The 12,538-nt window shown below is 39.4% G+C and overlaps 1 protein-coding gene across 3 annotated transcripts in view; it reads left to right on the top strand.

Annotated features, from left to right (window-relative positions):
* Positions 1 to 1,874: 1,874 nt before the first annotated feature.
* Positions 1,875 to 12,538, top strand: part of GUCY1B1 (guanylate cyclase 1 soluble subunit beta 1) — a 48,447-nt gene continuing 37,783 nt past the window's right edge. The window contains exons 1-2 of one of the 3 annotated variants that reach the window (XM_021938889.2): positions 1,875 to 2,040; positions 2,684 to 2,757. In XM_021938889.2, coding sequence (XP_021794581.1) covers positions 2,038 to 2,040; positions 2,684 to 2,757 — 77 coding nt within the window. In that variant the 5' untranslated portion in view covers positions 1,875 to 2,037. Of the gene's footprint in view, positions 2,041 to 2,081; positions 2,439 to 2,683; positions 2,758 to 12,538 lie in introns of those variants that run through there. The other 2 variants (XM_021938890.2, XM_021938892.2) reach the window with 2 other exon arrangements.

Below are 12,538 nucleotides of genomic sequence, written 5' to 3'. Positions count from 1 at the left end.
TATGTGAACTAACAGAAACAGAAAACCAACTACCACATGTTCTCACTTGCAAGTGGGAGCAAAACATGGAGTACACATGAACACAAAGAAGGGAACAACAACCACTGGGGCCTACTTGAGGATGGAAGGTGGGAAGAGGGTGAGGATCAAAAAACTATTTATTGGGTACCATGCTTAGTGCTTGGATGACAAAGTAATCTGCACACCAAACCGCCAAGACATGTAATTTACCTATGTAACAAACCTGCATAGGTACCCCTGAAACTAAAATAAAAGTTAAAAAAAAATTCAGTTATGTAACACTAAACAAAATTAATCTATGTAGAAAAACAATCAAAAGATACAGAAAGTTATAAAAAGTAAGAGTCATGGCCATTCCAGTCACTGGTTCTAATTACAGACGGTAGCCATATCAACACTTCCTGTGTTTCCTCCCAGACAATTATTCTTACAGCAACATGTATGTGCCTGTGTTATTACACACATAGCACATTACTGTGCACTACCTCTAAAAAATGGAAAATTATTACATTCATGTGTTTTTTTGTAAACCTGACAATACTTTTCTGCATCATCATGTTCTAGTCACCCTCCTGCTTTTTCATGGTTGTTTAATGTGCCATTTTAATGGTTCAAAATTAGTGGTTAATGGTTGTTAAATAATGGTTAATATTTTAATAGTTGTTTAAAACAAGGTGTTAGATTGTACAAAAGGCTGTAATCTATTTACTCATTCCACCATTGATGGAAATTTTAAAAGTAATTTGTTGTTTTGCTTGTTTGCTATATACCGCTATTTCTTCATCAGTTTCCTTCATCATAGCTCTCTGGGTTCTGATGTCAGCACAATCTTGTTGTTCTGACATTTTTCTCTAACCATATTGAGACTGTTCTCACAACAAACTATTCTCATCTTAGAATACCATCTGGCTTCTCAGGTCCACTTTAGACTGATGACCTCACTTCTGACCTTGCCCTAAAAGTCAACTGGAATCTATATACCTCACGTACAAATAGCTTTAATAAGCTGCCACTTCCTGTTCCTCTAATCTTCTCTCTATGGCAGGACTCAGAGTGTTAACTAACCTAAGGGCCTGGTAGAACGTAAGCTGCAGGTAGAGTAGGTAAAGTCTGTGCATTTTGTACTGGTCCCTTTCCAGTTCCTCTGTTGCTGAGAAACAGCAACAGAGGCCCGCTCTAGAGTATTACAAACTCCCCGGAATTATGGCTCCCGGACATGGAGTAGGGAAAGGTGTGCCATTGGGATCAAGCCTAGAACATCGCTGGATCTTGTACAGTTTAGTAAAGGGCAGGACTAGATTTAACATGATGCCCACCAAACTACGCTACTGAAAATTTTTGGTGGTTCACTCAACTAGTCTCACTGACTAGAAGTAAAAATGTGTTTTTCTCAATATTACTAGCTTTAAATTTGCCATAAACTGTTGTGGGACCAAGCCTCAGAGGAAATGTTTATCCGCAAGACAAAGATAAGCATGAGGATATCAACAACGGAGGATATTCCTTTTAAGGTCTGTCCATTGCAAAGTACACGCATACACGCTCACACAATAAACACGCCCGGCCCCCTTTTGCTTGTGTTAACCACTGAGGGCAGATCTCTGAATAATAATACATTTAGTAGGTCCACAAGAGCTGCATTTCCTCCTCTCCAGAATTCATGCAAGGAGCACTGCTGGGGCTTCTCCACTGTCATTGTTACGGCCTCAAATGAAGGCCTTGTCACCAGGCGGGGGCGGGAAGGCACTGTAGCGCAGCAGCATTGAGAGCATCCGAATTCCCTCCTCTGTCCCTTATTGGTTGAAGAACAGGGGGGCACCGACCAGCCCCCTGCGGCTCGACTCGCCATTGGCCGGGAAGAGGTGGCAATCAGGGCGGGCCGACGCGGCTGTGCTTGCTCCAGCTCGATGCTGCCTCCCCGGCCCGGTTGCGCTGTAGCCGCTGCCGCCGCTGCCTGGGTCCCTTCGGCCGTGCCTCTGCTTGGGGGCTGCCTCCCCGGCTCCCGGTGCAGACACCATGGTAAGTGCTCTCAGCCGGGTGCGGCCGGAACCTCATCCCTCCTCGTCCGGCCTGGCAGCGAGGGAACTGACCGCGCAGCCGGAGCTTGGCTCGGGGGCCCTGGGAGCTCACCGCCGGCAGCGGGAGCAGCCTCACTCCTTGCCCGCGCCCAGTCAGGGGAGGTGGGAACGCCGCGAGTCGTGGCGGGGGCGATCGGTGCCTTTGCTTCCCAGGCGGGTTCGCAGCTCCACACCGCAGCTTCCTGAGCTCGGGAAGGGGAGGTGCGACGGAGGCGTGGGGTCTTCCCAGCTCTGGCCGGCCCCACCACTGTGGGAGGCTGAGCGCAGGCGGCAGGGAAGGCTCCGGGTTCGCGTCCCCGCCCTGCCCCCGATGCCCAGCCTCTCCCGGAGCGGTGACAGGTGAGGAGGGTGGGAAGGTAGCGTGGGGGTGGGGCGGATGGTGACGGGGAGAATCCACCAGGGATTGCGGGGTTGCGCCCCCACAATCCAACCCCTTCGGTACATAGTACCCCTAAGGGAGAGGAGTCAGGGGCGGGGTGAAAGGTTAAGCCAACGCCTTGGGAGCAGAGGCAGCAGCCTCGCCCCCAAGCCGCTTCTCAGCTACATTGGGTCCCTGACGCTCGAGTCTCTCCCTGTCCCCGCAGTACGGATTTGTGAATCACGCCCTGGAGCTGCTGGTGATCCGCAATTACGGCCCCGAGGTGTGGGAAGATATCAAGTAAGTGGCCGGTTCCCCTGGCTGTGGCCCAGGTCGGCGCCCAGTGTGGGAGGCCCCCCGCCCTTCGCCTGGTCCTCAGCCGGCTGGCCGGGTCGCGTTCGCGCATCCTTGGAGGTGCCTCCCCGCGCGCTCCCCGTTGCAGCTGCGCTCCCACGCTCTGGGACTGGAACCAGGAGGGGAGGGGCGGCTGGGGCGGGGCTGCGAGGGCGAGAACCGCGGAAAGGAGCCCCTAGGGGTCACCACGGCTTCCCAACCCGGCCTGAGCGTGGGAACGCGCTGCCGGCGCTCCCAGACTCAGCGGGCCGGGCAGCTCCCACGCGGACAGAGCCCCGGGGGAGCACACGGGCCTCCGAGAGGTTCCTGCGCCCGGAGGCCTTAGAAACAAATGGGAGACTTCGGCTTCTTTATGATTTACACACCTGGCATAAGTTAGGACTTTTTGGTATGCTAAAACACGCAGGAGATTATTTCTTGGGCAACAGTGAATTAAGCGCATTTATTCATTTTTAAATTAAGTGAAAATTGGAAGTTTTTCGTTTTCCCCAAATCCCACTGCCCGCCCCCTCCCCCCCCCCCCGCCTTTTTTTTTCTACTGTGTTGAAGACTTACAGTTCTAGGAGGCATTCTAATTTTAGTCCTGGAGCTTTGAGCCCAGTACTGGGGGTATGAATGGAAATACCACACCCACCTGAGGGTTTAAACCTGTTGGAATGACTCACGGGTCAGCATGTCTGCAGGCAGGTTGACTATTTCACTCTAATAAAGTTCTCTCTCCTTTTCCTTCTCACTCTCATAAAATTTGCATGTAACTTACGGAATAGCCGACCACCACCAACTAGCTACTCCAAAACCATATTTATGGGTTTTCATATTAGCACAACAGTCAGACTATCTTTGTAACAAAGTTAGAAGGAAGGGTTACCTGGGTGGGTAGATGGGAATACACTGTTATTATTGACTCTGATTTCCTGTACTTACTGATTTCATTTTGTTGTCTCAAGTAGGTGAGGCTTCCATGCTCTTTTTCCCTAAGCATATTACAATTATTAGCAATCAATTCTAATAGGCCTTATTATGCAGTTACATGATGGTGATTTCTCATGACTGTTTCCATAGAAATGACCAGGGTTATATATTAAGCACTAAAATTTAACTTTTCTTTCCCCAGGATCTGTATCACTGAGCATTTCTTTCATGTTTCAGAAACCATTTGTGTTATCCACAGGGCATATTATCTACATATTATAAACAGAAGCAGAGATTTGGCAATTATGTGGTCGAATCCAATGAGAACATAGGCACCAAGAGTTACTTTGGGATTTGAATTTTCTGGCCATCTTAATACCATTATAATTTTTATTTTGCTTAGTAGACAGATATTGAGAAGGCAGACATCAAAAAAAGATTGTTAACAGTATAACTTAACTACCGAATTATTTTTAAGCCACTTCCTTTGTGAATTTATAAATGCTATATATATATATATCCTCCATATGATGCTTTTGCATCTGTAAGATAGAAATTCCCAAATGTGCTGGTAGATATGCTATGACAATGAATATGCTTAGAATTTTTAGAGCAGAATAAAAGATGGCTATTATGATTAAACAGTCATTATGTAATTTAACCAGATTTAGATTGTATATCCTAGCCATTATCAGTTTAGATCACTGTTAAATACAGAGATGAAAAATAATACTTTATAGGGAAATGTATCAGACATTTTAAAAAGTTAAAATTATCAAGAGATTTGTTTATATTGCTCATATTTTCCCAGAGAAAGTCCAAATATGTAAAGATTCAATTGCTGATAATTTAGCTCTGCAAAATCAAGCTGAGAATATTGTTCCATTCTACTTAAAAAAATTATTTATTAACTTACTAATTTATTTTTAAGTAGCTTCCAACAGTATTCATAATTTGTCTAAATAATAAAAATTCCAATCATCCACAACATAATTTTTCTGGTAAAAATGAAACAAGTTATATGGGTCTCTTCTTAAATAAAATTGCCTCAAGGTTATGCCCCTGCAAGGGAAAAACTGTTAGTCACACTGGAGTTGGTAATCCAGGTGTTAGTGTTGATTCTTTATTTGTCTAAGCATCTTTGGGTGGACCCCAGCTGGTCTTGGATGTAGTTTAGTGTCTGGGCTAGAGAACATGGTTGAACTCTCTGCACTGAGGGGATTAAAGCTGCTCCTTGGTTTCCAATCCAATACCCCTGAGTAATTACTAAATGCTTCCTGGAAGAGCATTTGCTTTCCACAGAAAAGAATCTTGCTACCTGGGGAGAGGGGAGGAGAACCTGGAGGAGTGTAATTGAAAAATTCTCCTTGGGTGATTCTGGTTCCTCCTCCCCTCCCTACCCTCTGCTTCAGGGAATATTACAGCAGTCATTGGTCCAAGATGCTTTCAGTTTTAACTTTTTATAAGCAATTGAATATAGGAGGAAAAAAAAATGTTTTTGTCTCAGTAAGTACCAAACTCTTATTTTTTCTTTTGGTCTTTGAGAAGCTATCTAAAATGATGTTTATACAAATTTACATAATACTTTTTTGCTTCACTAGGAAATGGCCATCCATCCTTCATGAGAAAGGATGGAAAAAGATGCCAAACATTTAATGACAAATAAAACCCTAAGTAACAGATTCCAGACAGCAGACAGAAAATTCTAAGTGGATAAGGGCCAAAAATGCTTCATTGTAAACTCAGTATCCACTTACACTCTTACCAACAATATAACCATTTCACAAAAGTTTTAAATTCCTCTTAAGAAGAAGAAAAATTGTCTAGACCAAGGGCCAGCAAACTTTCTCTTAAAGGGCCAGATAGTAAATGTTTTAAGTGTTGCAGGCCAAGGTAAAATTGAGGGTATTATGTAGGAATCAATATAACTATTAAAATGTAACCACTTAAAAATATTAAAACCATTGTGAGCTCTTGGAGCAGGATAACACAACCAACCAACCAAACCAGACAAAGTGGGCTACATGTGATCCATGGGCTATAGTTTGCAGACCTCTGATTTAGACCATAAGAAATATGAAAAAGCAAGAGACCTCTGAATCTATTTCAAAGTTTGTTTTGTTGATTTCCTTTCAATATTCAGACAGTCCTTTTAAGAGGCTATGGTTTCTAAGTAGTGACAAAAATAAATTATCAGGGTAGAAAATAAATAAAGTTAGGAGTGATATACCCTAGAAAAACACCTGAATACTTGATTTCCCATCTCTGTTATCCTTCCATCAGCCCTGACTAAACTCATCATTGCGTCAAATTACTGGGTTTAATTTTAGATTTCGTTTGTTCTTTCTTTCCTTCTTTTTTTCTGGGTGGCAGCAGAGAAGAGCAGTTAGAGACAGGTCTTGCTATGTGCCCAAGCTGGTCTCAAACTCCTGTCATCAAGTGATCCTCTGGACTCGGCCTCCTAAAGTATTGGATTATATGCACCACCTCGCCCAGCCCAATTTTAGATTTTCTAACCTCACTGAAACATACAAATTATGAAGATAGATCCAAAACAGTGAAAAATCCCAAATGATTAAAAGTCTGTAAAAAAAAAGTATGCTGTCCTGGCTTAATCAGATTCAATGTTTATCTTTAATGAGCATAGGCACTGAGCGTTTTAGGCACTGAGGATAGAAAAGCAATGATGTAATCCCTACCTTCAAACAAAATTCTAGAGATTTCATGATATTTTAGTCTTATTATTTGTTTTTATTTTCCTGCCTGTAACTCAAATATAGGAACCTTTTGTCTGTTGGATAGCATATGCTTCCAGTTTTGAAATTAATGTGTCTTTTTAAATTTGCTAATCACAAATTAATCATTATGGTTCAAATAAGCAAAAGCTTTGCTATAAACTAGTTATGGGACTTTCCAAGTTGCCTAAACTTTCCAAGCCTCCACTGCATAAAGGAAAAAGAATAATACTTTATGGAGTTGATGTAATACATTGAATAATGTCTGCAAAATGCTTAACATAGTTCTTGACAATAGCTTAATAAATGACGATTATGTTTTATTTTACTCTAGAATCAGAGTTTTTAAACTTTCCACTTCCCCAATTTACTTGAAAGATATTAAGCCCTCCTTTAAAAATATTATTGCAGTCTATATTCTATCAGTCTAAATTTTTTTAGCACTCTAGGATAAGTAATCATCATCATCATCATTTTTCATTATTTTGTTTTGAAATGCAACATATGCTCTTAATATCCAAAATTAAAACAAACAAAAGAGCACATCACCATGTTTTGCTATGTTTATTCAGATTTTCATATGTATGAAGGTGTGATTTAAACTTATATACCTTTCTGTAGACCTGCTTAAGTAGGAATAAGCCTATGTATGTTTTAAAGTAGTAAGTGTACTTTATATTATAAAGCAATTTCAAATTTCTAAAGTTTTGTTCTCTTTATAATTTTGATTGACTGCTACAACATCCATTTGAAAGAGGAAAGGACTTTATGGCTCAATTTTTTTTAAATAACAAAGTTGATTTTCCAAGAGGTTAATTCCCATATGTAATTACTTCCTGTCCCAGAGAATTATATATGGGAAGCTGAAAAGTCAGAACTTCAGCCCTTGTTCTTCTGGTGCCGGGTTTAATGCTTCTTTTAAGATATAATTGTGAAATAGGAACTAATGTAGTATACATACAAAAATGAAACCGCATTTATTTTCTTACCCAGAAACTTCCTCAGTACAAATAAACACATTAATATACAGACTAAGGAAATAAGTAAACCAGATCATTGTTAGGATCAGGATCCTTTTCTGTAGAAAGATCTGCCAGTTAACCTGAAATACAGAGGAAAGCATTGCATTGTATTGTATGTTGGCTGACAAGCTCAGTAATGTTTGAAGTTATCTTTTGTGGCTGGAACTGGATGCCCATGTGTATACTCCATCACATACCTGCTAGTGAGCTCTTTGCACAGGACTCTTCCAGAACCTGGACCATGTCTGGGAGCAGCATGGCAGGCACCTAGGTGATAAGGCGGGTCATCACATGATCTCAGGGGGTTTGTGGGTGTTTCTTTTGAGTTTTATTTTGGTTCTGATGATCTGAGGTATTCCCCAGAAGTCAAACTGGGTCTTGGAGTCTTTATTTTCCTTGCATTCTGCAATTTTAGAGAATTAAAAAAAATCAGAGGAGCACATCATTTAATTTGGTGTGTCAGAAGGATCTTTGCACATTACAGTGAACTTCAGAAATCAGAAAATCTGTATTCTCACCCTTAATATACCCAGATGTAGTTTTGGCAAACATTTACTAAGCATTGTTATGATTTGCAAGAACAATGTCCTTTCTACTTTCTTGCCTTTCTCCAGAATAAGGGCCTCTAGCAAATGTTTCTCTTTAATGTGTTGGAAAACTATAGTTATGGGTTGATGCTGTGCAGACATCAACAGGAAAACACACTTAAGGAAATGAATGCTATAAAGAAATCTAACTGGCTAGATCCAAGGGTAACAGCTCAGCAGACGTGAGTACTTGCAGGTTTTTCATTCTCTCCTTTGCCTCCTTGTTCATTAAAGAGGAAATGATGGGAGGAAAAAAAATCTTTATTGTTTGTGTCTAGCAAAATGAAGCATCTTTTTCTGTGTCAAACTATATCAAAAATAGTGAAGTTAAAGTTGTTTTTATTCCAGCTAAAAGTAGACATTCTGAAGTATTTATTGGACCTCCTTGTTACCATGGCTTTGGTTCTGTTGCTTATTCTGGTCTACTTCCCCTTCATTGTTGAATCATGAATTATGAAATTGTTAACTTTATTGAAATTCTTTGTGGTCAATCTTCAGATAACCCAAACATGGAAACCTTTCACTCAACTTGTCCTACATACCCTTAGCATTCCAGCCCCATTGGCCTGTTTTTAGTTTCTCAGCCACACTGAGCCTTAAATGTGTCCATTTAACAACTGTGCTTGGTATGGTCTCCTTTTCTTCACCCTCCCCAACCCTCCTGTAAATGTAAACACCTCTCAGCTTTGAGATGTCAAAACAAATGTCACTTCTTAAGGGAACCTTCTCTCACATCCAAACTTTTCCTTTTCCGTCACAGTGATATAATCCAAGAGCTTGTACTTAAGTATTTGTACTGCTGATTAATGTCTATCCTCCATGACTCTAGCCTCCATAACTCTTTCTAGAGTGCTCTCTCTCTCCCTCTCTCTGTATATTCAATAAAATATCAGGCTCTCTTTCTGTAATAAAAATATGGATGTTTATACATGAATGATGTATCTTTCACATTTTTCATTTCCAAAGAATAGAGCACATACATATTTTTATCAAAGATTTTTTTCTGCAACCAGAATTTATGTCAGCATGGTGACATCTTCAACTACTATTTAAATAAAAGCTGTTTTCAAATAGACATTTCTTTTTCTCCCAGATTTATTGAGATATAATTGACAAATAAAAGTTGTATATATTTAAGGTGCACTTCATGTTTTGATGTACATATACATTGTGAAATAATCACTGTAATCAAGCCAATTGCCATATTCATCACCTCACATAGGTACCCTCTTTTTTTTGTAGTGAGAGCACTTAAGGCCTACCCTCTTAACACATTTCAAGTATTCATTATAATATTGCTAACTGTAATTGTTCATTGTAATTGTTAATAGTGACATTGCTGTGCAAAATAAACATTTCTTATATCAGCAAAGGCAGAAGGTGCAGAAATGTAGCAATACATAACAGCACTTCCTTTTGGAACCGTCAGAGTTCCTTTATGTTTTCTCATGTCATATGTGGATATATTGGAAGGACTAAGAACTTTATTGTTAGAATGACGATTTCATACGTCAAAAGACAATTGCTAGATTGAATTCAGGACATGACTAAATCCTTTAGCAAGTGCCTAAAAGGCAGGGATGTGTGGTGCTGTTTAAAGTCAGTGTCATAGACCATAGCTCAATGTTTAGAATAATGAAATTAAATTTGAAAACCAGATGGGCTCTCACCACGTCATGCTATTTTGAATGTAATATGTCACGTATATTAAACACATACCATATGCTTCTGCAGTCACAGTCCTACATGCTTGATACTCATTATCTCAGTTAATCCTCATTACCATCACAGAAAATAGATTCCTTCATTATCCTCATTTTGCAAATAAGAGAATAGAGGCTTAAAAAAAGCTTGCCTCAAACACTCAGCTATTAATTATTAGAGCTGGGATTTGAACACAGATAAAGTCATAATTATCATGTTATATGTTTTCTTCCAAAGAGAAAGACCTATAGACAACCAATTTAGCAAGGACATGGGCAATGTTTCTGTGTATTAGTGCTACCTGCTGATTTTTCTTTTTTCTTGGAATGTTCAAGCATGCGTACAGGAGATTTTTGACAATAATATTTTTAAAGGTGAATTGACATAAAGCATACACACAAGTGTCTAAGTAAATTCATTTGTCTGTTAAAGCTGCTGACAATGGCTCAGCAGCTCAAATGAAGGTTTGTAAGTTTTGTGGATATGTTTTCAAAATTGGAGAAATTACCATTAAGGGTCTCTTGTGTCAGGCTGGTCACAGAAAGAAACTTGCAATTATGTATCAAGACTGTTGTTGCTTCCCCTAAAACTAAGGTATGGGTGTTACTCATGAGAGCATTTATTGTTACTGTTTACAGTGCTTGGATGAGTGAACACATTGACATGAAAGGACTGACCTTTACCAACTAAAAGGGGGTTCAGGCATGAAGCCGTTACTGGATTTAAAGGGCCTGGCTCTCCACTTGACAGCTCCCTCAAACTAGAGTCTCTCCTTTGGGGTTCAGGCTTACTGAGAATCATTAGATTAGGCTATTGAAAACTCAGAGGCTATTCATGCTTCACAGCCACTTATAAAAAAAGAATATAAAGTTTTACTTTTTTAGATGTTATATATAGTTCCTATCCACAGTTTATAGTGGGGGATTTTAGTTTTAATAATGGTTGGGGACAATGCAACATTGTGGTACCATTTCAGCTCACATCAATGGACCGTTCTAGGATTTATTATCAAGACGACATCTACATACTGCTTTTTGATACAGCATGTGTTCTGATAGTGTTGTTTACGGGATCAATAGTGTCTTGGAGCTGTCATTGGTCAGTTTGATCGTTTGATCCTGATTGACCTTTTCTGCCCAAGAGCAGACCTTGTGTTGAGATTATGTTTTCAACATGCCTGTGTTCAGGCTCTCCCATTTCAAAATACTCCACGGAAAACTTCTTTAACTGAAATATAGCAGTCTTATCATATTCTTAACTTACTCTAAAAATGTACAGTAGCAGAAGCTCAAGGCCAGAATATGAATTCAGTTTCTCTGTGTTCACATATTGTAGTTAAGGAATATCTCCTTGTATGTGAAATTATAAGAAATGTTACCTGGACATTTTGGACAAATTGTATACCTAGTTTTAAAAAATAAATTAAAAAAGATTCTTAATTTTGAAAGCAAATGATGGACTTTTGTCAATAATGTTTGATTGCTTGTTTTTTTTTGTTTTGTTTTGTTTTGTTTGTTTGTAGAGAGCTTAGAAACATGGGGAAATCGATTTAATTCATTCATTCACTAATTTTTAAACATGTATACCTGTATTAAGCATATGCGCAGTTCCAGGCACCTGGGTTAGGCACCAGTAATTACATTAAAAAAAAAAAAAATCCCAACTTACCAAACACCGCCACTATAAAAATACCAACTACCTTTTTGTGGAAGGGTAATTAGTATAAATAAAGGATCTGCTTAAATTCCAGCAAATAAGAGTAAGTAGGAAGTTGACTGCTATTGGGAAACTATTTCACTTATACGCATTCAACTTCTAAACAGTTATTGTGGCTACAAATACCAAGAATGTGATTATTTCTGATTTTGCTCCCAGGTGAGAATTTGATCTTTATTTTTAAAGCTCTTAGGGGAGACAAAGCTTGTTTTATCTTGGCTATTTTAGTTAGTAAATTCTATCAGCGAATCTGCATACTAAGTGCACATATTTAGTTTAATCATTTGATTCTGAATAAAAATGACTAAGATTTTGTTGTCATTCCTCCCTTCTCTTCTTCCACTTGCCATTTCCTCTTTCTCCTTTTTCCCTTTCTTCATCTTCTCCAACATACCAGTTAGAGGAAATATCAGGCATTAAGTGTGCGAGAAGTACTATCCTGAGGTTTTTGCATGGATTAATTCTGCTAACCAACACAATGACCGGAGGTAACTGCTGCTGTTAGCCTGTTTTACAGATGAGGAAATGAAACACCAAGAGGTGAATCTGCCCAAACTGCACATGGGATCGGCTTAGTTGTTTATTTTCCATACTGTGTGAGGAAAGACTATGACTTATGACATAGATGAAATCAAGGGAATTTCTCTTTATCTAGGTTTGCTTGTTAGCCAATGAAAGTGTTTTTAAACTTCAACCTCTCTAAATATTTATTATTGTCTGCTGATCTCTTTCATTGAGTAATCCACTGAATAGAAAATTTTAATGCTTAAACCAAGCAGAGTCATTGGGTATGTAAATACAGCAAGTCATAGTATTTGAAAATAGTGAAAGACTATGTTCACTTGGGATTTGGTAGGGCTTTTAAAAATAAAAATAATAATAGTAAGTAACAACAGAATGTAACACAAACTAGGACGCATGAGGATTGTAGTGCTGTTGGTTATTATTTGATAGATGAGCACTCTTGAACACAGTTTAATCCAATTTACTTATAGTTTATATAATATTTTTTGTCATCTAAGAAGCATTGAAAAAAATGACAGTGTGTCCA

This window comes from Papio anubis, chromosome 3, assembly GCF_008728515.1.
Source record: "Papio anubis isolate 15944 chromosome 3, Panubis1.0, whole genome shotgun sequence".
In the NCBI taxonomy this organism is placed as follows: domain Eukaryota; kingdom Metazoa; phylum Chordata; class Mammalia; order Primates; family Cercopithecidae; genus Papio; species Papio anubis.
The sequence above is the reverse complement of the archived record's forward strand: the minus strand, read 5'-3'. Positions and strand labels throughout refer to the sequence as shown.